The sequence below is a fragment of the Drosophila arizonae genome, chromosome 5 (assembly GCF_054131065.1).
Source record: "Drosophila arizonae isolate 15081-1271.41 chromosome 5, UAZ_ARI_1.0, whole genome shotgun sequence".
NCBI classification, from domain to species: domain Eukaryota; kingdom Metazoa; phylum Arthropoda; class Insecta; order Diptera; family Drosophilidae; genus Drosophila; species Drosophila arizonae.
The window spans coordinates 1,125,180-1,151,956 of NC_142925.1; the positions used below are offsets into that span (position 1 = coordinate 1,125,180).

At 45.1% G+C, this 26,777-nt stretch overlaps 7 protein-coding genes across 10 annotated transcripts; 4 read left to right on the forward strand and 3 right to left on the reverse strand.

The window, feature by feature from the left end:
* Window positions 1-71: 71 nt before the first annotated feature.
* Window positions 72-9,795, forward strand: Rme-8 (receptor mediated endocytosis 8). 2 transcript variants are annotated; one of them, XM_018012743.2, is made up of 20 exons: window positions 72-258; window positions 608-876; window positions 929-1,069; window positions 1,125-1,269; window positions 1,566-1,767; window positions 1,851-2,355; window positions 2,415-2,593; window positions 2,649-2,856; window positions 2,969-3,379; window positions 3,441-3,782; window positions 3,842-4,050; window positions 4,109-4,277; window positions 4,344-5,111; window positions 5,166-5,856; window positions 5,916-7,107; window positions 7,165-7,711; window positions 7,783-8,652; window positions 8,715-8,837; window positions 8,906-9,164; window positions 9,228-9,795. In XM_018012743.2, the coding sequence occupies exons 2-20, from the start codon at window positions 685-687 to the stop codon at window positions 9,341-9,343; spliced, it is 7,269 nt and encodes a 2,422-aa protein (XP_017868232.1). In that variant the 5' UTR covers window positions 72-258; window positions 608-684; the 3' UTR covers window positions 9,344-9,795. The 2 variants fall into 2 exon arrangements, with proteins under 2 accessions (XP_017868232.1, XP_017868233.1); XM_018012744.2 differs by having other exon boundaries at window positions 1,569-1,767.
* Window positions 9,796-9,875: 80 nt separating this feature from the next.
* Window positions 9,876-10,824, forward strand: LOC108617085 (uncharacterized). The gene is made up of 2 exons (XM_018012746.2): window positions 9,876-10,035; window positions 10,093-10,824. Exons 1-2 carry the CDS (start codon window positions 9,941-9,943, stop codon window positions 10,535-10,537), a joined length of 540 nt encoding a protein of 179 aa, XP_017868235.1. The 5' UTR covers window positions 9,876-9,940; the 3' UTR covers window positions 10,538-10,824.
* On the reverse strand, window positions 10,031-11,757 carry Rad51D (Rad51 recombinase D). Of its 2 annotated transcripts, XM_018012748.2 has the most exons (3): window positions 11,424-11,735; window positions 10,835-11,367; window positions 10,031-10,777 (listed from the first exon to the last, which is right to left on the reverse strand). In XM_018012748.2, exons 1-3 carry the CDS (start codon window positions 11,690-11,692, stop codon window positions 10,545-10,547), a joined length of 1,035 nt encoding a protein of 344 aa, XP_017868237.1. In that variant the 5' UTR covers window positions 11,693-11,735; the 3' UTR covers window positions 10,031-10,544. The 2 variants fall into 2 exon arrangements, with proteins under 2 accessions (XP_017868237.1, XP_089327802.1); XM_089471676.1 differs by having other exon boundaries at window positions 10,031-11,367; window positions 11,424-11,757.
* A 23-nt stretch (window positions 11,758-11,780) lies between these two features.
* LOC108617103 (putative peptidoglycan muropeptide transporter SLC46) lies at window positions 11,781-14,885 on the forward strand. Of its 2 annotated transcripts, XM_018012773.2 has the most exons (8): window positions 11,781-12,538; window positions 12,593-12,853; window positions 12,920-13,109; window positions 13,293-13,588; window positions 13,669-13,814; window positions 13,874-14,063; window positions 14,426-14,582; window positions 14,666-14,885. In XM_018012773.2, exons 1-8 carry the CDS (start codon window positions 12,271-12,273, stop codon window positions 14,721-14,723), a joined length of 1,566 nt encoding a protein of 521 aa, XP_017868262.1. In that variant the 5' UTR covers window positions 11,781-12,270; the 3' UTR covers window positions 14,724-14,885. The 2 variants fall into 2 exon arrangements, with proteins under 2 accessions (XP_017868262.1, XP_089327801.1); XM_089471675.1 differs by lacking the exon at window positions 14,426-14,582.
* A 2,416-nt stretch (window positions 14,886-17,301) lies between these two features.
* LOC108617102 (putative peptidoglycan muropeptide transporter SLC46) lies at window positions 17,302-21,267 on the forward strand. The gene is made up of 10 exons (XM_018012772.2): window positions 17,302-18,212; window positions 18,273-18,382; window positions 18,442-18,592; window positions 19,095-19,278; window positions 19,361-19,974; window positions 20,149-20,285; window positions 20,484-20,673; window positions 20,747-20,794; window positions 20,868-20,976; window positions 21,034-21,267. Exons 1-10 carry the CDS (start codon window positions 18,086-18,088, stop codon window positions 21,089-21,091), a joined length of 1,728 nt encoding a protein of 575 aa, XP_017868261.1. The 5' UTR covers window positions 17,302-18,085; the 3' UTR covers window positions 21,092-21,267.
* Window positions 21,268-21,269: 2 nt separating this feature from the next.
* On the reverse strand, window positions 21,270-25,512 carry LOC108617104 (putative peptidoglycan muropeptide transporter SLC46). Its single transcript, XM_018012774.2, has 8 exons — window positions 25,371-25,512; window positions 24,583-25,269; window positions 24,399-24,511; window positions 23,380-23,530; window positions 22,938-23,121; window positions 22,222-22,871; window positions 22,009-22,165; window positions 21,270-21,750 (listed from the first exon to the last, which is right to left on the reverse strand). The coding sequence occupies exons 2-8, from the start codon at window positions 24,785-24,787 to the stop codon at window positions 21,687-21,689; spliced, it is 1,524 nt and encodes a 507-aa protein (XP_017868263.1). The 5' UTR covers window positions 24,788-25,269; window positions 25,371-25,512; the 3' UTR covers window positions 21,270-21,686.
* Prp38 (pre-mRNA processing factor 38) lies at window positions 25,469-26,761 on the reverse strand. Its single transcript, XM_018012776.2, has one exon. It carries the CDS (start codon window positions 26,611-26,613, stop codon window positions 25,540-25,542), a length of 1,074 nt encoding a protein of 357 aa, XP_017868265.1. The 5' UTR covers window positions 26,614-26,761; the 3' UTR covers window positions 25,469-25,539.
* Between the last annotated feature and the right edge of the window lie 16 nt (window positions 26,762-26,777).

Here is a 26,777-nt window from a genome sequence, read left to right on the forward strand (position 1 = left end):
AATAATTTATAATTTTGTGTCCCTTCATTATATGGCATGATTAGCTGATAATTCAGTTATCGCTGCAGCCCTGGTATATTTTAGTAGTGATTTTGATGATTTACCACGCTGGTCACATTGCATTTGCTGCTGTTGTAAAAAAAATGCAAATGCAAAAATTGCAAATAACTATAAAGAGGAATATTCATAGAAATAAAATAATAAACAATAATTTGTAAAACTAAAGTGCTAACAATTGAAATGTATTAAATGTTTAAGGTGAGCTATATAATGTTGCGACGCAACATCGACATCAGCAGCAACAGCTACAGCACTTAAGCTAATTAGCAACGCCGCTGATTCTGATTGGGAGTCGTAGCCGTCGACGTCGACGTCGTCGTCACGTTTACTCCCCTTTTCGGTCTTTGTTGCTCTCATTCGTGGGGCCGTGGTTATTGATAAAGGTTTACTCAATGGCTCGTTGATTAATCAGCAGTCAATTTCTTGAGTTAGACATTTCCAGCAATGAATCAGCTGTGCCGCCAATCGAAACTAGCATAAACACCTAGTAATGTATGCATATTAGCTTATCTCACTTTCTGTCTCTCTTTCTCGCACTCTCTTGCAGTTTTGTTATCTAGTTTGAGTAAAATAATTGGAAACGGAATTGGTTGAAATTCTTGAAGTTCTTGGATTGCTCGGAAGATGCTGCCGCCACGTGAGCATTTGGATCTGGAATGCTTCATTGTGACGAAGCATTCGTGGAAGGGCAAATACAAGAGGATTCTATCCATTGGTACCAGTGGCATTTCCACCTACAATCCAGATAGATTTGACCTAACCAATCGCTGGACCTACTCGGATATCGTAGCCGCCGCGCCCACCAAGACCTCAAATGTAAGTATAAATACATACATACATACATACATATTAATAATTCGCATTGCAGATTCCAAATGAGTTTGTATTAACAATAAAGAAGGATAAGAAATTGGATACGATCAAACTTTCATCGGAGTATCGCAATGATATACTCAGCTCCATATTGAAATATTACAGGGAATTCGCTGACAAGCCCAAAAATGCTCTCGTAAGCTGATTCACATTTCCTAAATATTTGCTTGAGTGAAATGTTTCCTTTGCAGCGCTTCAATGCTTATAAATATCATTGGTCGGGCATTAGTTTGCCCACTGTGCTGGAGGTCACGCCCTGCTCATTGGATCAATTGGATCCCACAACGAACGATGTGCTCACTAGCTATATGTACAAGGATATTGAAGGAATAATAGGTACCTATAGCACCCTTCTCATTCCTCCGCTCCTGCTGCTCCTTCGATTGTATTTGGCTTTCCCTTTGCTTTTGCTTTGACATTGATTCGTTCTTTGGATCTGCCTCAAATTTAGCTTTGTTTTAAGCTTTACTTCTGCGTTTGGCTATCCTTCTCATCTTTATCCTATCAATGTTCAATGTTTCCTTGTCTGGGTTTCACATTATAATACGTGTTCGCTTTGCTTGTTTTGTTTTTTTCTTCTTTTTTGTTTTACACTCATCTTTATGGTTTCTCGTTTACGCGCACCTTTTAAGCAGGCATCTCGGACTATGAAAATGGCATTGTGATGGCCTACGGCGGCTTCAGTCGCCTGCATATGTTCAAGGCGCTCAATCACCATGAGATCGTGCAGAACATCGTGCAACGCTCGTCTCAGTTTCTGGGCATCGAAACCAAAATACTCAAAAGTCAAATAACACGGGAGCAATTCGAGCGAGAGCGCTTCGGCAAGTACAGGTGAGTGTGATGGACTGATAGAGAGAGAAAGAGAGAGTGAGACTGATCAAAGATCGTTGGATGATGCTCTCCATCTCTTGCAGCGGTGATCAGTTCCAGACATCGATGACAGAGTTCACAGTGCAGAAGATAACGCCCAGGCATCCGGATCCAGTCAAGCGCATTCTCTGCCTCACAGAGGTCACGCTCCTGGAGCGCGACCCGCAGACCTACAGCGTCTGCACGCTGCGACCCCTCGCTGACGTCTTTGCCCTGGTGCGCGATAAGGACAATCTGCAGCGCTTCTGCATCGAGTATAAAAATGGCATCGTGCGCAGCTACAGCACCAACGACCGTGACTCTCTGCTGGCCACTGTGCTGGACGCCGTGCGGTCCAGTGGCAACCAGGATGTGCACATACGCATTGGCAACACGCCGAGGGGCAAGCGCTACGTGCCACTCAATAGCTCAGTGGACGAGGAGACGGAAGCGAATCTGCTGCGTTTGGTTATCAACAATTTCCAGAATCCGAGCAAACGCTACGAGATTCTCGAACGCTTCAATGCCAATGTGCCGCACAGTGGACTCAACTACAGTGTTACCCAGGATGTGAGCTCAACTCGACTTGATTTGTGATATTTATACTAATTGTGCATATCTCCCGACAGAGTTTATTTGCGGAGAACAAGGAGAAGCTAATACTGAGCGCTCTGCAGGCTTTGGCTCAGAAGGAGCTGGACAGTCCGACGGCTCAGCTGAGCAACACCGAGCTGGAGGCAATATTCCATGCGCTAACGCGCCTGCTGGCCAGCAAAGTGGGCTACGCGGCCTTCACCAACTTGCCAGGGTACGGGATTTGCTTACCATAGATCGTCCAATCATATACAATCTGTTTCTTGTAGCTTTCGGGAGATAATTGGCACCAAGATTGTGGCTGCACTGCGGCGCAAGGACCTGGCTGTCACCTACTCGGCGATCGACATGATCAACTCGCTGATGCACTCGGTGAATACGGATCACGACCTCAAGCAGGAGCAACTGAACAAATCTTCCATTTTGTCATCGAAATCATTTCTTGAAACGCTGCTCAATATGTGGACCATGCATGTGGTAAGAGACGCTGAGACAACAAGAGAGAGGGAGAGCTGGAACAATGGATTTCCATTGTTGTTTCTCAGTCTGAGCAAGGCATGAACTAAAGTCGCATTCTTTTCAATTACAGAGCCACGGCAGCGGCGCATTGGTTTTGTCTGCGATGCTCGACTTCATGACCTTCGCTCTGTGCGTGCCTTACAGCGAGACGACGGACGGCAAGCAGTTCGATATACTGCTCGAGCTGGTGGCGGAGCGTGGCAGATCGTTGTACAAGCTCTTCCAGCATCCATCGCTGGCCATTGTCAAGGGGGCCGGCTTGGTGCTGCGCGCCATCATCGAGGAGGGCGAGCTGCATGTGGCGCAGCAGATGCAGGCGCTGGCGTTGGACGAGGCGGCGCTGTGTCGTCATCTCTTGGTGGCGCTCTACACGCCCTCGAATGATCCCACTCTGATAACGCATCGTCAGCTATCGAGGCATCTGATTGGCCTCTGGCTAACAGACAGCGACGAGGCAATGGAACTGTTCAAGCGCATTTTTGTGAGTCATACGAAAATGATATATCTCTCACATGTTTTGCTTAACTTGATCTCAATTACAGCCAGCTGGCTTGCTGACCTTTCTGGAGTCAGAGGAGAGCGTCCCGGAGGCGGATGTGGAGGAGGACAAACTCAACTTTCGCGACAATCTCAAATTTGCAATTCAACATTCCAAGAAAACGCGCAAGAATGCGATAGAGAAGCATTTGCAGGGCATCAAGCACTGGGGCATGAACCTCATCGAGCAGCAGGATGGCGCGGCCCAGGCACTCAAAAACCGTCCCGTCGTGCTGCGAAATCGCCGACAGAAGAAGAAAACCTCGGACGCGATCGTTAACCTGCCCTACTTCTTCTACAACTTTGCCAAAGATCACAGCTTGCCTAACTTGATATGGAACCACAAGGTGGGAGACCTTTAGATATTTATGAATCTGTTCAGTTACTCACTTTGATTTCAATGCAGACTCGCGAGGAGCTGCGCATGTGCCTGGAGAACGAGCTGAGGCAATTCCTCAACGATCGCGACCTGGCTGGCAACATGATCGTGGCCTGGAACTATCAGGAATTCGAGGTGGGCTACCAGTGCCTGGCAGAGGAGATCAAAATAGGCGACTACTACATAAGACTCATACTGGAGAAGGATGATTGGCCACAGAACTTGGTCAAGGATCCGTAGGTTCAACAGCTATTTATATAAGGTCTTTTGACTAACCTCTGTTTCCATTTCCAGCGTCGAGCTGTTCAATGCTCTGTATCGACGCGTGCTCTGCCGGCAGCGCGTCAACGATGATCAGATGACCGTCTTTTCGCTGCAGGCGCTGGCCAAGGTCTACAGACGCTATCACAAGGAGATTGGCAAGTTCAGCGACATGTCCTACATCCTGCAGCTCAGCGATCGGGTAGGACAGCAGCCGAATCTCTCTTCGTTGAAGCTGAAATTGATGCCCTTTCTCCGACTCTTTCAGTGCCTTTCCCCGTCCATGCGCGATGCGCTGATCAATCTGATATCCTGTCTGGTGCTGGAGAAGTCCAACTGCCGCGCTCTGGTCGATCATGTGCAGTGCCTGGTGGATTTGATCACCTTGGCTCACCTGCACAAGGGGCGCGCACAGCTGAATACCAAAACGAATGTGATCGAAGCGGGCCCGAATATGTCGGCTTACGAGGAAAAGGATTGGTACTACAACATCGAAAAGGATGGCCAGAAGGCGGAGCGCCAAGGGCCGATCACCTACTCGGAGCTCAAAGAGCTCTGGCACAAGGGCCTGATCACGCCGAAGACCCGCTGCTGGGCCATTGGCATGGATGGCTGGCGCTCGCTGCAGCAGATACCCCAGCTCAAATGGTGCCTCATAGCCAAGGGCACGCCGCTCTACGACGAGACGGAGCTCGCCTCCAAGATACTCGACATACTGATCAAGTGCACCAGCTTCTTTCCCAGCCGCACCCAGAATGGGGTCGCTGTGCTCATACCTGGACCCAAGCTGTCGAGGAAACTCTCGGAGTTCATCTGCCTGCCGCACGTGGTGCAGGTGTGCCTGACCCACGATCCCGGCTTGCTGGAGCGCGTGGCCACGCTGCTCTGCCAGATCATGGAGGACAATCCAGAGATGCCGAAGGTGTACATGACCGGCGTCTTCTACTTCATGCTCATGTACACGGGCAGCAACATCTTGCCCATAACGCGATTCCTGAAGATGACGCACATGAAGCAGGGCTTTCGCAGCGAGGAGGTGAGTCGGGATGGGGCAACTGCAGACTCAGAGTAAACTCTGTTCTCTTTTCAGACATCTCAGTCGGGCATCATGCATCGGAGCATTCTCGGCCAGCTGCTGCCGGAGGCAATGGTCTGTTTTCTCGAGAACTACAGTGCCGAGAAGTTCGCTGAGATATTTCTCGGAGAGTTCGACACACCCGAGGTCATCTGGAGCTCGGAGATGCGCCGGCTGCTCATCGAGAAGATTGCCGCACACATTGCCGACTTTACGCCGCGTCTGCGTGGTCATACGATGGCCCGCTATCCCTACCTGGCCATACCCGTCATTAGCTATCCGCAGCTGGAGAACGAGCTCTTCTGTCACATCTACTACCTGCGCCACCTGTGCGACACTCAGAAGTTTCCCAACTGGCCCATCGCGGATCCGGTGCAGCTGCTCAAGCACACGCTGGATGCCTGGCGCAAGGAGGTGGAGAAGAAGCCGCCACAGATGACCATACAGCAAGCCTACCAGGATCTGGGCATCGACCTGAACAAGGTGCCCAAGCCAGATGAGTCCATGATACGCAAGAGCTACTACAAGCTGGCCCAGATGTATCACCCCGACAAGAATCCCAATGGGCGCGAGATCTTCGAGAAGGTCAATCAGGCCTATGAGTTCTTGTGCTCGCGCTCCGTTTGGAGCTCGGGAGGCCCGGACCCCAACAATATAGTGCTCATACTGCGCACCCAAAGCATTCTCTTCGAGCGCTATGCCGACGGTCAGTTCCATCAGTCCTATTCCAATCTCTGTCTTATCTAATTTCCTGTGTGCTTGCAGTGCTGCGTCCCTATAAGTACGCCGGCTACCCACAGCTGATCAAGACCATACGCTTGGAGACCCGCGACGACGAGCTCTTCTCCAAGGAGGCGCAGCTCTTGACAGCCGCCTCGGAGCTCTGCTATCACACGGTGCACTGCTCGGCCCTCAATGCCGAGGAGCTGCGCCGCGAGGAGGGCATCGAGGCGCTGCTAGAGGCCTACACGCGCTGCGTCTCCATCCTGGGCGTCGACTCGAAGCCTGATTCGCTGCACTACCAGGTCATATCGAACGTGACGCGCTGCTTCGAGGTCGCCTGCAACTTTGAGAAGTGCAAGCAGAAGATCATACAGCTGCCCCAGCTGCTGTCCGATGTCTGTCGCGTGGTCTACTTCAAGCACACGCTCTCGGTGAGCCTGGTGACCAGCCTGGCGGCCAACAACTACGACCTGCAGTGCAATCTGGCGCGCAATGGCGTGCTCTGGTCGCTGCTGCTCTTCATGTTCGAGTACGACTACACGCTGGACGAGAGCGGGGTCGAGGTGAGCGACAAGAGCAACCAGCAGCAGTTGGCCAATAACCTGGCCAAAATGGCTGTGCTCGGCTGCATAGCTCTGGCCGGCTACACCATGGAGTTGCGCAACAAGCCAATCACTGGCAGCGAGTCCAGCTCGCCGGCCAATCCGGCGGCCAAGCCGGCAGTGCCCGCCATCAAGCCGAAGCCCTCGGCCTCCAGCACCAACTCGGCCTACATGCAGAATGCACACAATCCCTTGCAGAGCAAGCAGCTGGCCATTACGAGCAAGGAGAAGGAGAAGGAGTCGCCGGCGCTCACCAAGCAGGACTCGAGCGTCAGCAGCGACACTAACAGCTCCACAGACAGCGAACAGCAGCAGCAGCAGCAGCGACAGCCCAACTCCATTCAGCAGAAGTACATTGTCACTGGCGAGGCGAAGAATATGCTGATCCGGCAGGTGCTGGAGCGGCTGCTCACGCGCTACATTGCCAACCAGCTGGCGACGGCCAGGGACAGCGAGGTGCTGAAGCTGCTGACGGCCAACACTCGTAACCCCTATCTCATCTGGGATAATGCAACGCGCGCTCAGCTCAAGGACTTTCTTGAGCAGCAGCGCCTGGCCTCGGCCAAGGAGACGCACGAGGATATTGCTCAGGTCTACGAGCTGGTCTCCAGCTTCGAATTCGATGCGCACAAGTGAGTGGCTCGGGCTTGACTATAATCTACATATCCATAATACTTCATTTATTTCAGGGATGAGCTGCAGATTGGAGGCATCTTCATCAGAATCTACAACGACATGCCCACGTATCCGATTGCCCAGCCCAAGCAGTTCATTATGGATCTGCTGGAGTACTTAAAGTATGCCTATCAATATCTGCAGTTCAAACAGCTGCCGCCACCAGCCGCAGCAGCAGCCACAGCTGCAGCACCAGCAGCAGGGCCCAGGATGGGCAGCGATGGCATCTTAACGCCCACCTTGGCACCCAATCATCCGCAGCTCCAACAGCAGCAGCAGCAACTGGAGGTCAAGACTGGCGGCACCTTCGACGAGGTGCTGACTGCCTACAATCGCTCGAAGAGTCGCAAGAAGCTGGAAACGGACGCACAGGTGGAGCGACAGCTGTCGCTGCAGCAGGCCCAATACGACTACGCCAACGACTCGCAGCTGGAGCTGCACATCACGATGGTGCTGCGGGCCCTGATTGCTGTGATCAAGGCGAATGCCGAGGTGGAGATCCAATGCATTGGCAATTTCGATATGATATTTGGCTTCCTGGCCAACAATATATTCGCAGATGTAAGTGCCAGACGAGGCATCCCTTCCATTGCCATTGCTATAGCTAATCTCGCTTTTCGATACCCTTGCAGAGTTCCAGTGTAAAGGCTGTGGCTTTGGAGGTCGTTGCTCTGGTTTCCCGGAACAAGGAGTGCGTCTCGGAAGTAGCTGCCTGCGAGATACTGGGCAACTATTTGGTGGCACTCAGGGATCCCGAGCTGCGGGCCAGCCAGGTGAAAGTGCTCGAGACGCTCTCTGGCCTGATGAACGTCCAGGAGATGATTAAAGAGGCGCAGACGAAGGGCGCCGTCATCTACTTGCTGGACATGTTCTGCAATTCACGCAATCCGCAGATACGCGAAATGTGCGCCGAGATCTTAGCCAAAATGACAGCGGACCGCTTGAGTGGGCCCAAGGTGCGGATCACTATATCCAAATTCTTACCCGGGCTCTTCATCGATGCCATGATCGAATCCGCGGCGACCTCTGTACAGCTGTTCGAGTCCATACACGAGCACCCGGAGTTGATTTGGAACGACGATACGCGCTCGAGTGTCTGCGAGGCCGTGGCAGAGACCTGTAAGCGATTCTACCAGCAGCAGAAGACAAATCCGCGGTACCTGTGGAAGGACCCGGAAATGCTGAAGGATCTGTTGTCCAACGAAATTGTTGTTGCCGGCGTCTATTTGCGCCTGTTCGTCAGCAATCCGGCTTGGACGCTGCGCAAACCCAAACAGTTTCTGTCCGATCTCTTGGATTATGTTGTGGAACAAATCAGCAAGAGCTCGACGGAACAGGACGTGCTGGACTTGTCCACGACGGCGCTTGTGGAACTACTACGGTCGCAGCCTAATCTAGCGGACGAGATTCCCGTGCTGGGACACATACCGAAACTGTTTAATCTGCTCTCAGTGCAGCCAAAGAACACGCTATCAGTATTACATCAGCTGTCGCTATCGGAGGTGGGTTTCCACTGGGACTCACTGGCTGATCCCTTCAAATTAATTCCCTTCTCCTTCCACAGTTCTGCGTGAGCGCCATATCGCAAACGGAATGCATTGCGCCGCTAAAGCGTTGCATGGAACATAATAGGGATTGCATTGAGAAGTCCTGCGAGGCAATGAGTCGACTCTTCAAGCATCAGCATGTAAGTGGAGGGCTGACCAGAAGTTAAACGAGAATATCTGACTATAGCATTGACTCGTTCTGTTTTAGGACTCTCTGATTAGCCAGTCACTGGAGGTAGGTCTCATACCTTTCCTGTTGGGCCTCTTGGACAGTCGGTTGGAATTTGTGGACAATGCATCCGCGGTCAAGGCACAAATTGTCGCTGCGCTCAAGGGCATGACCCACAATCTCAATTACGGCGATCGTGTCACGCAAATCCTGCTCAAGCATCCCGTCTGGGCGGAATTTAAGGATCAGCGACATGATCTCTTTATCACAGACACCAACATACGTGGCTACTTAACGGGTAATGCATTAGAGATCAGCTGTATATCTATTAAGCCATGTCTAACATATTCTTCGCCTTCAGGCATCAATCCAACGGCTGGCTATTTGACCGCCGGACCAGCGCAAAACGTTGAAGTGCTTACCTCGCCGCCGCCCATTGATCGCGATGATCCGTCGGCACGCCAACAAATTGATTAGCGTCTCCTCATCTGCCTCATCAGCCACGCGAAAGCCAAGCAGAAGTTATGAGTGGTGCGGAGGGTTTCCCTGATCGACGGGGAGATTGCAACTGATTTCCTTTATTGTATTAAATGTTTTTTTACACAGAGCAGTGAGATGTGGCTGTCAGCAATCAATCGAAACAAAACATAACAAAACAAAACAAACCATAACATATTAACAAATCTGTAACAAAGTCTATGAAACGTTTAATTTTTTATATTTATATAAATTGTATAAATAGTAATTAGCTAATTACACATTACACACGTACATATACATATATATACACACATATATACATACATATACACCTTAACTAAAGCATGCATAAAGTGATTATACATATGTATTATGAAATAAAGCAGACTCATTACAAATGAATGAAATGTTCAGAATATAAGTTGTTCAAATAAAAGTTTTTTGCCTCAGTTGTTTGGTATTTTCCGTTATATATTTCCATAATTGCATTTATATGCGGTATATTCCAGTTAGTATATTTATAAACAGTGCATGTTGGCATTTTTTAGTAGCTGTGCACCTCGGTCACACTGTCTATTGTTGAAAACGTAAACAATGTCGCTTGTCGCTGATTATAGCGATTCATCTGAATCCGATGTGGAAAGCAGCAGCAGTGACTCAGAAAAAGAGGAAACAAACAACAAGTCAAGGTGAAAAAGCAGTATTTATATATTTACAATTAGTATTTATAAAAGTATAAATTTCAGCCCGCCTGCCACACAGAAACCCATAAAGCTGCCCAGTGCTAGCGATGCTCTGGATAATGCGGCTGCAAAACGAACCGGCGATGTATTTAGTAATCCATTTCTGGATGCAGAGCTGCACAAGACCGCTTCACTGGAAAGACACGTGAAAATGGTCAACAACGATGCACATTTACAGTTGAAAAATGGACGAAAAATTTGTTGGAATTATAGAAAAGGACGCTGTCGCTTCGGCACCAGCTGTCAATATGCGCACGACTCGGATCTCTCCGTTGAGGCTGTGGCTGATGGAAATGAGCCTAAGATGGAAGCGCCAGCAACAACAGTTAACAAAAGCGCTGCTGGCAATAAGAGGAAACGACCTGGTTTGAGCGATGGCATAGAACCGGGCAAAAGAGTGATGAAATCGTACCAGCAACAGCAACTGGGAGCAGGAGCTAGACGTTAAATAGGTTTCAAATGATGCCAGCATCCGTCAGGCGCAACCAACAGCTGCCCTCGCCGATGCCACAGCTATTACTAAGCACTTTAAGCACACGCAGATCATTCTCCTGTACAGAATCCTCTGGCAGCTCCAGCGACAAGATGAGTGTACAAACGGAGCTCCAGTAGTCCCCCAAGTAGTTGCAATCCTCTGGATTCACAGCTCCTATATGGCTCAACTCCTGCTCATCATCATCTGCAGCTGCTGTATATTGAGATAACATATGTATATATAAAACTAAGCATAAATCATTTCGCTCACATTCTTCATCCAAACTAAATGTCGCATTGCTAATGATAAAAGCCATGCCATGCTCCACAGCTAGCTTGCGTATAACCACGGTCAGCTCTGATAGAAAGCTGCGTCCCTTATTCCGGTCATAGCTGCTGCGATATAGAATATAACAAGCTGTCAGGGAATCTATGAGGATCAGCTTTATGTCCGAGACACTCTCAGAGCTTCCCTTAGAGCTTGTTAGCCTTCTGAGCAGTTCTTGAAGAGCTGCCAGCAAAGCTTCTGCCGTGCATGCTTTAATCACACTAATCCTATCTAAGTAGTTATCTATAGCTTCGTCAGTTAGCTGCTTCTCCCGCAGGATCTCATCTAGACGTTCGCTATCAAAGTCCAAATTGGTGTCCACAAACAGCACCTGTTGGTTGTCATCATGTTTACAAACGAAATTCACAGCCAGCGTGTGTAGCAGTTCGGTTTTTCCCACATCATTTTCCCCAACGAGCTCCCAAACACGACCAGGCCGCAAAGGCTGACCAATCGCATCCAAGAGGTTATCCAATCTGCAAAATATATTTTGTATACCTACGAAACAAATGAACTGTATTCACACACTGACTCTTCTATGCCTGTGGAGTAGGTTATGGGTTCGCATTTATAGATTGCTTTAAACTTAATCCTGCGCACACACAAATCCAAGATCTCCCGCTTAATTTGCTCCGTTTTATCGTTGCTCAGCGCGAGTCTCGTGTGCAGCTTTTCTGCATGCACGAACTCTTCCACCGTTCGAATATTTTGTTTTTGCAGCAATTTAATGTGATATTCAGAAATTTCCTTTCCTGTTTTGGTTGCCAAAAGCAAGGACTGCAGATCTCCGTGGTCTTCCATTTGGTGGTTTCTTTTCGATTTATCAATTCAAAGTCGATAGCTTGTACATTAATCGAAATTTGGTATTTTAGCTTAGTATGTTTGCTTTTGGAAAGCTGGCTTATTTAGCAAATTTGGCTTGCTTTTGGGATTTGGGATTTGCCCGCCAATATTCAAAAAATGGAAAAATGTAATTCAAAACCTAGGTGAATCAGAATTCCGTAGTGCTCTCAAGAGTTTATTTTAATTATTTACTTGAAAACTTGATAAACACAATAAACGGCTGGTAGTACTTGTTTGTTAAAAGGGCTTTATTAAAGTTAGTTGTTAGCTTAAGATAAGGCACGTTCAGCAGTTAAATCGTAGCTTGGTCGTTCGACTTCGCTGCTGAGTCATCAATTGGATCAAACGACGATAAACAAGTGTATGCTTGCACGCACACACATATACGAATATAAACATTGCGGTTGTCCTAATGGAAACCCCCACGCATACATGCATACAGAATGTCGGCTCTTTATCTGAAAGCAACGCAACTTTAAGTCAATTGAAATGAGCAACTCAAGCAATTTTGCATACGGCTCAGTTGCAAATCGATTATGGAGGAAGCACCACACGCCCATGAAAGCCTGTTCGGCAAATCCCAGCGGCATAGCCATGATGCAGACAGCCGGAATAGTTCTAGCAGCATCAGTGAGGCAAGCCTTGACGAGCAGGATGCTGTAGTGCCAACTGTCAGCCTTGAGCCCAATTCAGATCAAAATCGAGAGCCCAATCCGGGAGCGGCTGCCCAGATATGCGCACAGCCAAGTACTTTTCTTTTGGAGCCGCTGATCTTGATCTTGCTCTTCTCATATAATTTCTCCTGTAAGTCTTGCTACCGCATAAACTATATGCAACTAATCGTTACTTGTATTCCAGCCACCATATTGAAAACTCAGATCATCTATCAGAGCTGCACGGCGGGCTTTGGTTACCCGGAAACGCTTTGCAGCCTGCTGGGCACACGAAATACCACGAATGAGACAAAGCGCATCGAAGCTGAGGTCCAGCCCTACGCAGCACGAGTTTTCCTAACCATCAAGATCGTCGAATGCATTGTGCCCGCCTTCAGTGGTCTATTCATTGGCGCCTTGGCGGATCGCTATGGACGCAAGCCTCTGCTGTTGGCTTCCTACTTAGGTGGACCTAGTTATTTATTACTAACTTTAACCTCAGCTCTATCTTCATCTCTCTCTTCGTCTCTAGGCTATGCTCTACAGTACATACTTTCCGCTGCTATCGCGTATGTGTCTATGCAACGCCATGGACTGGTTAGCCCTTGGCTCTACGTGATAACCATCATTCCGCTCTCGCTGCTGGGCAACAGCGTCACCTACTCCGTGGCTGCTGTTTGCTTTATAGGCGATGTCTCCACGGGCAAAATGAGATCCTATAGGTGAGAGAGAGGAAAATGAAATATATATCTATCTTTGACTTTTTCGGCTGTTAATAATCTTAAAGATACATTTTAATCTTATTCGGAATATTGGAAGATACATTTCTATCTTTGATTAACTTTAAGATACACTTGACCTACCTCAACGACATCTTTTTCTCTCTCACCTTTATATACTCGTAGAATGATCGCCTATGAGCTGTGCATCTATGTGGGCCTGCTGCTGGGCAGCTTTGCCTCTGGCTACGTCTATGAGGCCAGCAATGCCTACGTTATCTTTGTTATCTCAGCTGCTTCGATATTGTTTGCGCTGTTCCTCATGGCCGCCCTGCTGCCCGAGAGTTTGCCACAGCGACAGCTCTCCGAAGGCTTCGTCGTGCGGGAGTTGTGGCAAAGCTGTGCGAGGGGACGTCTCTTCCAGGATCGCCCCATACTCGTGCTGCTGATGTGTGTGCTGCTGCTCACAGCCTTTGTGTCGGGTGAGTGGGTTGACTATTACAAATTAGTATCCCTAACTATATCTTCTCTCTCTCTCTCTATCTATCTATCTCACTTTAAGATGGCAGCAACTCCGTCTTCTATCTGTTCATGCGCGCCAAGTTCCATTGGAGCGTACGTGACTTCACCAGCTATGAGTCGGTGAGCATTCTGGTGCCCGCTGTGGCCGGCTCGGGTGGCATTCTGTTTCTATGGCTGCTGCGCCAGGTGGGACTCCCCTTTGTCATCCAACTGTGCATTGGTTAATCACTTACTCTGGCTTGCAGTGCAGCGGATCAGCCATTTTGTGGCTGGCACTCATCTCGCTCCTGAGTCACGCGGCGAGCAGTCTGATGAAAGCTTTTGCCTTTGTTGACTGGCAAATCTATCTAGCGATTGGCTTGGGCCTCTTCAAATCCCTGGTGAATCCCATGTGCCGCACGATGATAACGAATCTCTTGCCAGCCGATGAGCGAGGTTTGTGTGAGCTGTATTTGTATCTTTGAGTTGAATTCTTATCTTTGAGCTACATTTGTAGCTTTCAGATACGTACGACATGTGTATACATCTCTTAGATATAACTGTACCTTTACACACATTCGTATCTCTGTATGGCATTTCAATGTTTCAGAAACATTATTGGCGCTCCCATTCATATGTATCTGAAAGATACGATTCTTATGTAACAAGATAGCGCTTCGGGCTAGATTCGTATCTTTGTTTTATATTTCAATGTATCTAATAGTAGTATATGCAGGTACACCAATTTCTACTTTGATGTATCTCGACTTGCTTGTATCTCTCTCTAGTCGATTGTATCTCTTCACTTCGTATTGCAGGCAAAGTCTTTGCGCTGTTGAGCGTGCTGCAGACGCTTTCGCCGTTCGCCTCGTCCACGCTGTATATCATCTTCTATACGCTCACGCTGAGCACTGCGCCGGGCTTCTTCAACCTGATCAGCGCCAATCTGTTTGGGCTGGCGATAATCTTGCTGCTGTGTGTAGCTCACAGACTTATGCAAATAATACTTACTATGCTAATTTTAACAAAAATCTATTTGTTTTTCTTTTCTTTTTCAGCGTCGTCTGGCGAAAGAAATCCAGATATCCCGCACACTATGAACCGATTTTTAAATGATACTTAAAAAAACAAGTAAGAAAATTCTAGTCGAGAGTGCTCGACTAGATACTACCCTGAACCCAACAAATAAAAATGCTCATTTAGTATGGCTGAAATTTCAATTTCAATGTATTTAAAAATATAAATAAAATACCAAACTCATTTAATAAAATATAAAAACATTTTGAAACAATTAAAAAAAATTAACATCAGTTGCATCGATCGGGATTCGAACCGCGACTCCTCGATCGAGCGCCACGCTGCTAACACACTAGCCCACCTCACTCCTGCTAGTGGCGCTGGCAAAACTCAAATAGATTCACTGCTGCAGCGCCATCTACCAAAACTAAACGAAACTAACTGCTGATGTGATTCTAAGAATCTGCTAGAATAACCAAACTATTAAAAACGCACATAAAGTATAGTTAAAATTTCAATTTCGGTGTATTCAAAAATATAAATAAATAGAAAACTCATTTATGAAAATATAAAAATATTTTGAAACAATTAAAAAAAACTTACATTAGTTGCATCGACCAGGATTCGAACCGCGGACTTCTCGATCGAGCGTCATGCAGCTAACACACTAGGCCACCCCACTCCTGCTGGCAATGCTGGCAAAACTCAAATAGATTCACTGTTGCTGCGCCATCTACCAAAACTAAACGAAACTAACAGCTGATGTGATGTTTTTGTTGTAGCTGCTGCACGTGCGTTTGTTAATTGGCCAAATATTTGATTATTTTTTATTAATTTTTGACTGAACGGAATTTAATGAAACTTTCAGCATATGATCTACATATTATATTGAATATTTGAGAAATTTAAAAAAAGAAAAATCATTCACAATTAGCTATAGAGGCATCTGATTTGAACTTGAATGTTTTTAGTCGATAAAAACATAACGGGATGATTTTTCGAATTTTAAAAGCAAACTCGACGTCCGCGCTGTATATACGGTCATTTTAAAAAAAAATTCAAGTCTCTAGCTCTTATATCTTCGGAAATCGACGCGTTCAAACATACGGACAGACGGACAGACGGACAGACGGACGGACGGACAGACGGACAGACGGACAGACGGACAGACAGACAGACGGACAGGGCCAAATCGACTCAGCTCGTCGCCCTGATCAAGAATATATATACTTTGTGGGGTCTGCCACGCCTCCTTCTGCCTGTTACATACATTTCAACAAAACCATTATACCCTGATTTCCCATTTTCAATGGGTTCAGGGTATAAAAATAAAAAAAAAAAATTAATTATATTAAATTTGCTAGTCATTCGGCAAATTTGCACAACAATTATACAAATTGGTCAATCCGGCGGATATATTATATATATTGGTATATAAATATATTTGAAACCCTATTAAAATATTTACATATACAAAAATCACCGAATGTGCGAAGTGTTGGATGGAGCGGGGGTTTTATAAGCCAGCATAAAAGTCAAATAAAACATTTAGGTGGATGTGCTCGACTATAATATACCCTTCAATGGTAGGGAGTGCACGACTGGTAGATACTCGCTTATTACCGATATGAATATAAATGAAAGCATACAGAAGAGTGATGAGGGTATCATAGGTGCGTGTATACCTGACTGAAATCTACATAGCCAAATAAAATAAGTCAACTAAGTTCGATTATTTAACAAAAGTGAATCCATAGAGACTAAAGTTAATTTTAGTCCCATTCAGGGCTTACATGATAAATAGAAACCTAAACAAGGGGGGTGTTAGAAACCATGACTATAACTACCTTAAATATTTACCACAATTAATAATTATTTACATAATGTAAATATTATTGAAATAATTTTTGACATGCCTTTGACATTTACCCTAGGTTTTAGATATGGGTTAATAGAAGCGCCATGAGAGTCGAAATTATTCTCTGTTAATTTCCAGACATTGGCGTGTGCGTCAAGTGACTGGACAGACTCTTCATATCTATATATATATATAAAAATATATATATACATACATTTATAAATATGTACGTTTTTATATAAATAAAAAAGACAAACAAATAAACTTCAGATGCTAAATCGAGCGTTAATTTATGTTTGCTAATTTATAATTAGAGCTTTGATTGAATGCGTTTCAAGACAATAAATTCTAGTTGCTTTACAGCTTCAAATTGAAAAACTGAGTTACATACTGTATAACTGAATAATAAATACTGCATATATAGGAAAAGGAAAATACATATAAATGTCGCATATATCTAGCAACAGATGTTTTGGTGATTTTGCTGATTTAAATGTGATTTATTTGATTAACGAAATTTGTTTTCATTTTTTTACGACTCTCTTGCGGGCTTTGACTGTGGCTCGTGCTTCTCATTTGCACGACGAAAACAAATGGATGTGGCGGCTATGAACGGCTGTACCATGCTCGCTCGCAGTCTGGAAAATATTCGTTGACTAATATAAGCTGCTTTATTATGCTTCTGGTGAGCTTGACTGCTGGAAGCAACAATACCGATATACTCTCATTGCACATCTAGCTGGCGGGCATAGAAACAACAGAAAGTGTGCCTAGGAGTGTTCAAACCTGTAGCAAGTGCCGCCGGGAGCGAGCCACAAAAAGTTATTTAAGCCCGGCAGTCGGCGAAATCGAAATTAAACGAATCGGAAGCGTTGTCGCTGCAATATCAAACTACCTGACTATAGGAATCGAGTGTGTTGAGAATGGAATGCTTGTGAGAAGCAACAGCCATTGAAGTACATAGCTAAATTACATGTGTGTAGGAGAGGTGTACATATGGAGGGAACTAACTTTGATTTTTGATGAACAAGTGTTGCGGAATATTTGTGCTCGGCTGCATCTTTTGTGATTGTTCTACGATTTCGCATTCGACCGGTTAGAAAATCCCAGAGACTGTACAACGACCAGCTCATTTACAGAATCGAGCAACGATTCAAGTCGCATCTCAGATCCCAAACTAAACTTAACGGAACTCAAACATAAATAAGGTCAACATTGGTGTACGTGTATGTGTGCGTGTGTATTTACCTGTCGTATACGTAATATGAATTTGAGCTGTGAAGTGCGCATTGTTATACCTTTTTTTTGTTTATTGCCAATATGTCATTGCTGAAATTCACCAGAGTCTAATTGATAAACATATAATGTAACTAGGCGAGTCTCAAACTGGCCTCTAAATAAATAGATTCGTTGAACTGTACCTTTGAAAAATATAATAAATAATCATTTTGTGCAATTTGAAATTCAGTTGCCAACAAGTTGACCAGCCAAGAACTTTTCCTATAAGTGCTAGTGACATTTGAGACAGTCTTAAGAAAAACTACGCGTAGCCGAGCATAGCTGACAAATCTCAAGAATTTGGCTTTAAAGAACAGTTGTCATAATGGTTCAAAAAGTCTCGCAAACATTAACATTAAAACGCTTTCGTGAAATCCAATGGCATCGAATTTTTTATATGGTCTACATAGAACCGGTTGTGTTTATGCTGCTCTTTTCGATAACCTTATCAAGTAAGTGCCAAAATTAGAAACTGTTTTTACACAAGCCACTAAATATCTATCAACATTCAGGTACCATCATGAGAAATCAGATCATCTATCAGACCTGCACAGTGATTTTTCGCTACAATGTAAGCGATTGCAAATTGCTGGATGATAAAAATGCTAGCGCCGAGATCAAGGTTTTTACTTGAACTTATTTATTTAGTGATTGCACAACGACTAAATCACTGTTTTCCAGGCAATCGAAACCGAACTGCAGCCATATGTGGCTAACCTATTTCTCTCGCGCACGCTGCTCGAGAGCATTGTGCCTGCCTTTTGTGGCCTCTTCATTGGCTCCTGGTCGGATCACTACGGACGCAAGCCACTGCTCATCGTGTCCATGATTGGTAAATGAAAATGTTGCATATCTTTGCCTGTGTGTCTGCGATAGGTCAGAGTGAAAGCTATTACATAACTGTTAATTGTGTTCTCTTTTAAACATGGGCGTAGGCAACGCAAGGCCCTCAAACTCTGAGCAATATTAAATTATATTAGCAGTATTTCTCCCAATATACAGGGTCACTTTATTTATGTTAAGTTGTATTTAATTGGAAATAGTTATCCCCTTCAAAAAATGGCTGGGACGCCCATGTGGCTCAGTCTCTGCTTTCATTTTGCTTTGCTACGCCATTCACTTTTGCATAGTGTAAATGAGCATAATTTGCTTTGTCCTGTGCGAGAGCGAGACAGCAGCTTTACTAAGCTAAGCTCAATTCCGCATGCTGTGTGCCCGTGTGAGTGAATAAAATAGATTGTGTGTTGTGTTAAGTTGGCGACCAAGGAAGAAATCATGTCGAGTACTAATTTGCGCTGAGAAAATGTTTATTCATTAATTATGTGTTTTTGCAGGATTCGCTCTATCATTTCTGGTTACATCTGCCATTTGTGAGCTGTCCACCTACTATGAAATCAATCCTTGGTGGTATATTGCGGCCGCCGTACCGCACTCCATGCTTGGCGGCAATTGTGTCTTCTCCGTGGCAGCTCTCTGCTTCATCTCGGACATAACCGACACCAAAACGCGGCCATATCGGTAAGTGGAACCCTCTAGTAGTAGGTACAGTTATATCTAGCCTCCTCTCGGGCATTATCTTTTGTTTTGTCTGTTATCTCAGCATGATCTTCATGGAGTCGCTGTTCTTCATCGGCTTGACCAGTGGCTCGCTCTTGTCCAGTTTTGTTTATGCCGCCACCAACGCGGCCACCACCATTGGCATCTCCGGCTGCATCACTACATTGGGCTGCTTCTTTGTCATATTTTTCGTGCCGGAAAGCCTGCATTATCGGCAAGAAAATGAGGCCAGGATGGCAAACGAGGCTACCGTTTCCACCGCCAATAAAGAAAAGGAAATGCCCATTACGGCATCTGATTTGCAACCGGAATGCGTGGCCATTGATTGTCCGCCCATATTCATGAATCCCGATTGCGATGCCGAGCAGGATAAGCAGAAGCAGCAATGTCATCAGCTGCCCACGCCTGCCACGCCCAACATGACGTTCGATGAGGATCTTCTAGCCAAATATGTGGAGCAGCTGCCGCCCAAGGTGAAGGCCCGGGCACAGGCCCAGAGCAAGCCGCAGCCCGACGCCGATGGCAAAAAGACCGGACTATTCAGTTTTTCACACATCCGCGATATGGTTAGCACCTGCACGAAGCCACGCGAAAATCATGCACGGGCAATTATTTGGCTGGTCACAATGGCCATGTGCCTGTCCATCTTTGTCTTTGGTAAGTTCGATCAGACGGGAAGGCAAGAGGGTAGCAACGGTGTGTAGGGTCTTTGCTGGTCGTTATGGCATTTACTAGTCGGCCAGTCAAGACTGAAACACAACTTTTACTTTTGATTATAGGATATTTGTAAGTCGTTCACTTTAAAATCAATTAGCATTTCTAATCTTATAGATGGCGTCATGACGGTCATGTATCTGTTCGTGCGCGAGAAGTTCCATTGGTCTGTCAGGGACTACACCTTCTACGAGACGGTCAGCCACATGGTGCCCATGGTGGGCGCACTCATTGGATTCCTGATACTGCGCAAGGTAATCAAGTAGGATAAATATAACACATACTTATATACGACATGCTATATATGAGGGTTGCTTGAAATGTATCAGACTTTAATGAGATCAAAGACTGATATTAAAACATTTACCTATTCAAATTGAGTTGGATATATGTATATCTATATAGTATATCTACTACTATCACAACTCTATACATATTATATATATTTACAGATCTTCCGTCTATCTGTGGTGACACTGGCGCTGCTTTCATTCGCCTCGGAAATATTGAAGAATCTGGCGAGGGGCTGCTCGACGCAGGCGTGGCACATGTACCTATCGGTTGTACTGGGCGTGTTTCGCTCTATTGGCGGACCCATGTGTCGCACCATTGTCTCTAATATAGTACCTTCCTCCGACTTGGGTACGCTTTAACCATATACAAATCTATTATACTATCTTTCATTTCTATGTTTCCATTTCTTTTTGTTTTGCAGGTAAAATCTTCTCAATCAAAAATGTTTTGCAATCGTTTGCACCTTTCGGTAAGTCATTGGCCAACTCGGCTGTTCATTAGCATTGCTATTCTTAATTAATAATTAATTGCTATTAATTTAGTCGCTGCGCCGCTTTACACCTTCGTCTACAAACGCTCGCTTCACTACTATCCGGGCCTCTTCAACTTCATGAGCGTGGGCTTCTATATGATGTCATTCATATTCATCTGGTAAGTTGCTAATGCTAATGCTAATGCTAAAACTAATGATTATATACATTTCTACAGCTGTGTGCTACGCATCAAGCTTATGCATAAGGAGTACTACGCCAAGGTGCTGAAATAGGAGAGCTCACGATCTTCCGTTGTGATTCGCCTATATATCCTACTTTACTTTAGTTTAGTTTTATTTTCTATTTATAAATAATTGTGATCTGATCTAGGCTTAAGCGAAAGCCCCTTCACTCCAATAAGCAATAAATCTAACAATGAGCTAATTGAGCATTAAAACTATAGACAATATATAGATTTGGTTTACTTTAATTTAAGCTTTGAAAATATTTTACAATTGGCTTGGTCTCTGTCTATCTTTGTACAATTGGTATATTATAACATTGTATATATATGTGTACATATATAAATTATTTTTTATACAGTTCAGTTCCCATGGGCAGTTACGAATTGAAACAAATTGCCTTTACGTTTACAAATTACAAATTACATTCACAAGTTGAAAAAACTGCTAATACTTCTCATACTGATATAAAAAATGGTCTATCATACAGTTAACATGATGTATATATATATATGTATATATGCATTCTTTATATACATATGTATGTTTGTAAAAACGATTCTGTCTAGACATCACAAAAAGGGTAAATTGCATGTTCGTTAAGGTATTGCGAATTGAGCTAAGCCGGGGTTGAGGTAATCTTTGGTTAGCTGCCTATGGTCTTATAGACGCTCGAATTGTTCAACGATTTCTGGATGCCAAAGATGATGCTGCAAAGATAGAAAGAAAGTGATTTAGAGGCATCTCTGCAAATGTATTATGTACGAGGGCAGCTAATACAGATCCCTCTCGACTGATATGCGAGAGAAGTTTGAAAAGTATTCGACTTTTGTTCATACGAATATAAATAGATGGAAGACTTTTCAGACTACCCTCGCATGTGACCATAAAAGTCGACTTTAAGATGCAGGCAAAGCATTTATGAATATTTGGAAAACTGTTAGAGCTACCCTCGCGGTACTACTTACGCCATTAGAATGTAGCAGAGGAAGAACAGACCGACGCTCATGAAATTGAAGGCGCCTGGATAGAAGGCCACCGTTGCCTTGTAGACAGACGTATAGAGCGGCGCAGCAGCCAGCGGCGAGACCATTTCCATGGACGTGGTCAAAGCGAAGATTTTACCTAGGAGAAGACAATTTACAGAGCTGACAAGGAGAGGCATAGTCGTAGTCACTCACCCACATCGGCGGCTGGAGCAACATGCGATAGTATCGCCCTGCACATGGGTCCCAGCACGCCGCGCATCATGCCGAGCGTCATGCCCAGATACATCTCCCAGGAATACCTCGCCGTGGCGCGCACTGTGCTCTCCAGCACGCAGGCGGCCAGCGAGAGCATGGCCACGCTAATGATGGAGACCTTGAGGACGCGCCGCAGCAGTATCATGCCGGCGACGCTGCCGATGAGCTGGATGACGATGCGTGCCGCATTGAACTGACTGATGTCCTTGATGGTCCAGTCGAACTGCTCGCGCAGGAACATGATGTTGACCGTGTTCTCGCCCTCCATGTTGAAGATGGTTATGGTCAGCGCCGCCATAGTCAGCCAGATGAAGGCGCGATCGAAGTTGGCACGCGGCAATAAGGTAGTTCTGACCAGATCTTTGACCAGGCCAAAGCGAAAGAACTCACGCACTCGCGACCCCTGCTGTATGTCCTCGGCCGGCAAGCTCTCCGGCACCAAGAAGTACACATAGAGCAGCGCCAGGAACATCAGGCCCGCCGCAATGCCGAACAGCGTCACCGAATTGGTGGCTGCGTAAATGTAACCACTGGCCACATTGCCAATCATCATGCCGGCGCACAGCGATGCTTCATTCAGCACCATTCTGAAAATAGACCCGAATTACTCGCAGTTCCACAAGGACTCGAGCTGAAGGTGATCTGGGTCTTACCTCAAGGCGCGTTTCTGCTCGTTGGCCACGTCGGAGATGTAGCAGTAAATGCCCGTGATGAGGGCGCAAGTGCCGCCGCTCAAAACGGACGGAACCGAGGCGAGCAGGAACCACCAGGGGCTAATGTTTCGGAACATTGTCACCTCTGATATGGCTATCAAGATGGCACCGCCGACCACATACCCTAAGCACGGGAAAACAATATGGATATATACATAAACTCATTTTATAGATTATAGAATATAGTATATAGAATAAAAAGTTATATTTCCTAATATTATTAATAATCATATTTCTGATTAATATATAACATAATAAATTGATTCATATATATAATATATACAATATAATTATATAATATATATAATTTAAATTTTTTTTAATTACAATCCTAATCATATATAAATTATTAATATCTGTAACTATAGTAAATTCATCTTACCCGTGAAAACCGTTAGCAATATAGGCCGTCTGCCGAACTTATCCGACCAGGGCCCGATGAAGAGGCTGACAAACGCCGGCATGATGCTCTCCAATAGCGATATGGCCATTGTGATATCCGCCGAGTAGCCTTGAACCTCGGTCTCCAGCTTCTACAACAATTGGGGTAGTAAACATTTTTAGTGCTAATAATCAATTGGCTTTAAGCAGCTGTTCGACTAGCACCCGAATGACTCATCGCGTGCCATTGGGTATATTCAGATCAAAGTATTCCTCGATCGATAATATTTTCGACCACTGCAACAATTAGTCATGCCTGGTTAAAGGCGTCGCTCATAAGCCCCAGATAAGAGCTGAACTACATTTCGTTATATACATATATGTATGTATATATGTACGCCTATAGAGGTTTTCATTCTTATCTGTCTAGTCAAACAATAGATCATCAAATACATTATTTTCATTTCTGATTGGATTTCTCGATGCGTATAAGTCAAAGTCGTTAGCGTAATGGAAATTGGATTATAACAGTTTAAGCGATAAGAAATGTCAAGTACGTTTTATGATGATATAAAAACAAGAAAGAGAAAGAGCGTGAGAATTATAAGGAAATTCTGAATACTCTTTCATACAGGATTGAAAAAATGGACAGAGTCCAAAATAGAGCTAAGTATGCCCGAGAGCTATGAAACTAATTATCCTATAACTTATCTTTGCCTTCTATACTGACATTGTAATATAGTTAGTTCATATTATATATAAATAGATCATAGTATGTAAACTGAATTAGTAACTACAACCACATATGTATGTGGAGGTTACTGCAATACTAAATAGCCCTCATTATACCAATATATACTCATATATAATATACAGCTTGATATGCCGAAGTTCTCTCTACTTTCATCTGCTCATTGTTAATATCCAATCAGCTAGACTGCTATCATTACATATAGAGTATATCATACATTGTATATATTATAGAAGATAACATCTTGAGCTTGAGCTCAGGAAACTTACTTTTGTTTCCTGCGAACCTCGATCGACGCCCAGCAGCGGCTCACATTGGGTTTCGTTGAAGTGCATGATCGTGACGCAGGTTTGGTACAGTATCTGATTCTGCAGCACCGCCCCTAAAATGATAATACAATGAAGTATGACTGTAACAGACTCTGTGATTAGCAGTAAATTCAAATTTCCTTACCAATTAAGCTGCGACCCACGAATATCAAAAACACTGCGGGCTCTAATATAAACCATTTGCTAGAGCTGCCGCCTCTATTGCCTGCTGGCAATGCAGGGGCCTCTATATCTGAGCTTGACTGTGCGGCATCTAGTAGGCGTGGCAGTAGCTCGTCTTCATGCTCCTCCTCGTTTACCAAAGGCTCTCGATCGGATCGTACGCTCATGTTTGGTTTTAAAATTTGTTAAAATTGTTAAGTATGAACAGTTGTTTCAATTGTTTGTTTAGACAAAGGAACTAGCAAATCATGTTGAATTGTTATTCACTAAATTAAAAACAAAAAACCAAAAACAAAACTCGTTTATCTGTATTGACACAAATCGCGCTCTTTATAATTTGCGACGTTTACAATTTGAGTGTATGTGTGTGTGTGTGAGCGCGTAATTTAGCGGAACGGAACTTCTGCCCAGTTTCGTTTGCACTCCACACAATACTACTTAATAATATTTATTCTACCGCCTCTCATTAACTCATTCAGCGCTTCGCAAACTTTCTAAACTCTGAGCTTTCCATTGCAGCAACAGCTGTTCTTGTTTACCATGCCATTTTGAGTAATTTGCAGTGTTTCCACTAGTCGCGTTTGCCAGCGTTGTTTAACATTGGACCAGTTGAGCTCATGCAGAACTAATTTAATAATCTTGGCGGTAACTTTAATTGAAAACGGACAAGTTTTTTTATTCATATAGTTATTTATATATTAAATTATTAAAATTCATGAGTGTATTGCTAAGGCAGCTGTTCTTGTTTACCTTGTCATTTTGAGCTCTGTTCCCACTGATCGCGTTCGCATCAAGCTGATTAATTTGGAGCTAGTTGAATTTTTGGTTGGTATTTAATCGAGTCTTAATTGGTTTTTAAAATTTTATTATTTTCTCATAATGAAAAAATAATGAAAAGTTATTAATTTGATGATCGATTTTAGTATCGTCGTCGCTCACGATCATTGCGGGAATCTCTTTCCCGATGCTCGTGACGATTGCTGCGATCGCGCTCTCTCTCACGCTCTCGATCTCTGTCGCCGTTCCGGTCACGCTCTCTGTCACCATGCCGCTCTCGTTCACGCTCCCGTTCGCGTTCCCTCTCCCGGTCCCGCTCACGATCTCGATCGCGTCGATCTCGCTCTCCGTCCCTTCGGTTTTCATTACGACCCGATTGGCGGCGATCGTAGTCGTCATTGTAGTTGCTGCTGCTGTGATTCTGTGTCCGCACTCGATTGCGCTGCCGATCATATTCTTCCAGCTCGTCGTAGTAATCTCTAGAGCGACCATTGCTGCTGGGAGGAGCAGCTCGTCGATCCCGTTCTCGTGATTTGGATTTCGAACGGGCGCGACGTGGTCGCCGCACTGAGCTAGATGAGCTATTCTTCTGGCGACTCGAATCCAGTTCTTCGGTGTCTTTGGCCTCATCCTCGCTGGGCACCTCATCATCCAGATCCTCGTCCAGAACCGACACCTTCGGCTCCAGTTCGTTATTCTCCTCCAATATGGAGCGTTTCTGTATCCTCGGCAAAATGATGTCGCATACGCGGTCATTGCGCAGCAGCTCATCAATATACTCATCCATATAGACGATCTCGAACTGTCCAGCCCGATTCTGGCGACGCAGCTTGCGATTATCAATGTAGAGCGGCTCCAGATATTTGTAGCAATCGATGGCGGCGCCTGTGAGACGCAAGTAGAAGGCGCCCAGTGCGCGCACATACTTGAACTCCTCGTTCTTGATAAACTCCACGACGATGTCCTTCTCTGGTTGAATTTGCAGCATTTTCAGCGTCAGGCAAAGGAACTGCGTTGGCTTTATGTTTCCGCCATAGACGCCGCCTATGAAGCGCAGCTCCATGGCTTTATCAACCAGCAGCTCGGCGGTCAGTGCAAAGCATTGTTCCTTCCAGTACTTGGAGTCGTAGATGCGGGAGCGTATGATCTTCTCTATTAAGTATTGCGGATTTGTGCCGTGCACGTTTTTCGCCTCTTTGACGGTGCGATTTGCCATTTGTTATTTATTTTCAATGTGTTTTGTTTTCAATGCATTTGGGAGATTAACTCTGTTTTCAGCTCTTCCAGGGCTGACACACCAACATTGAGTGGACTGTCACAGGGATGGCTTACATCAGCACGGCTGCATGTTGCCTATCGGTATCGTCTCGTACTGGTTGC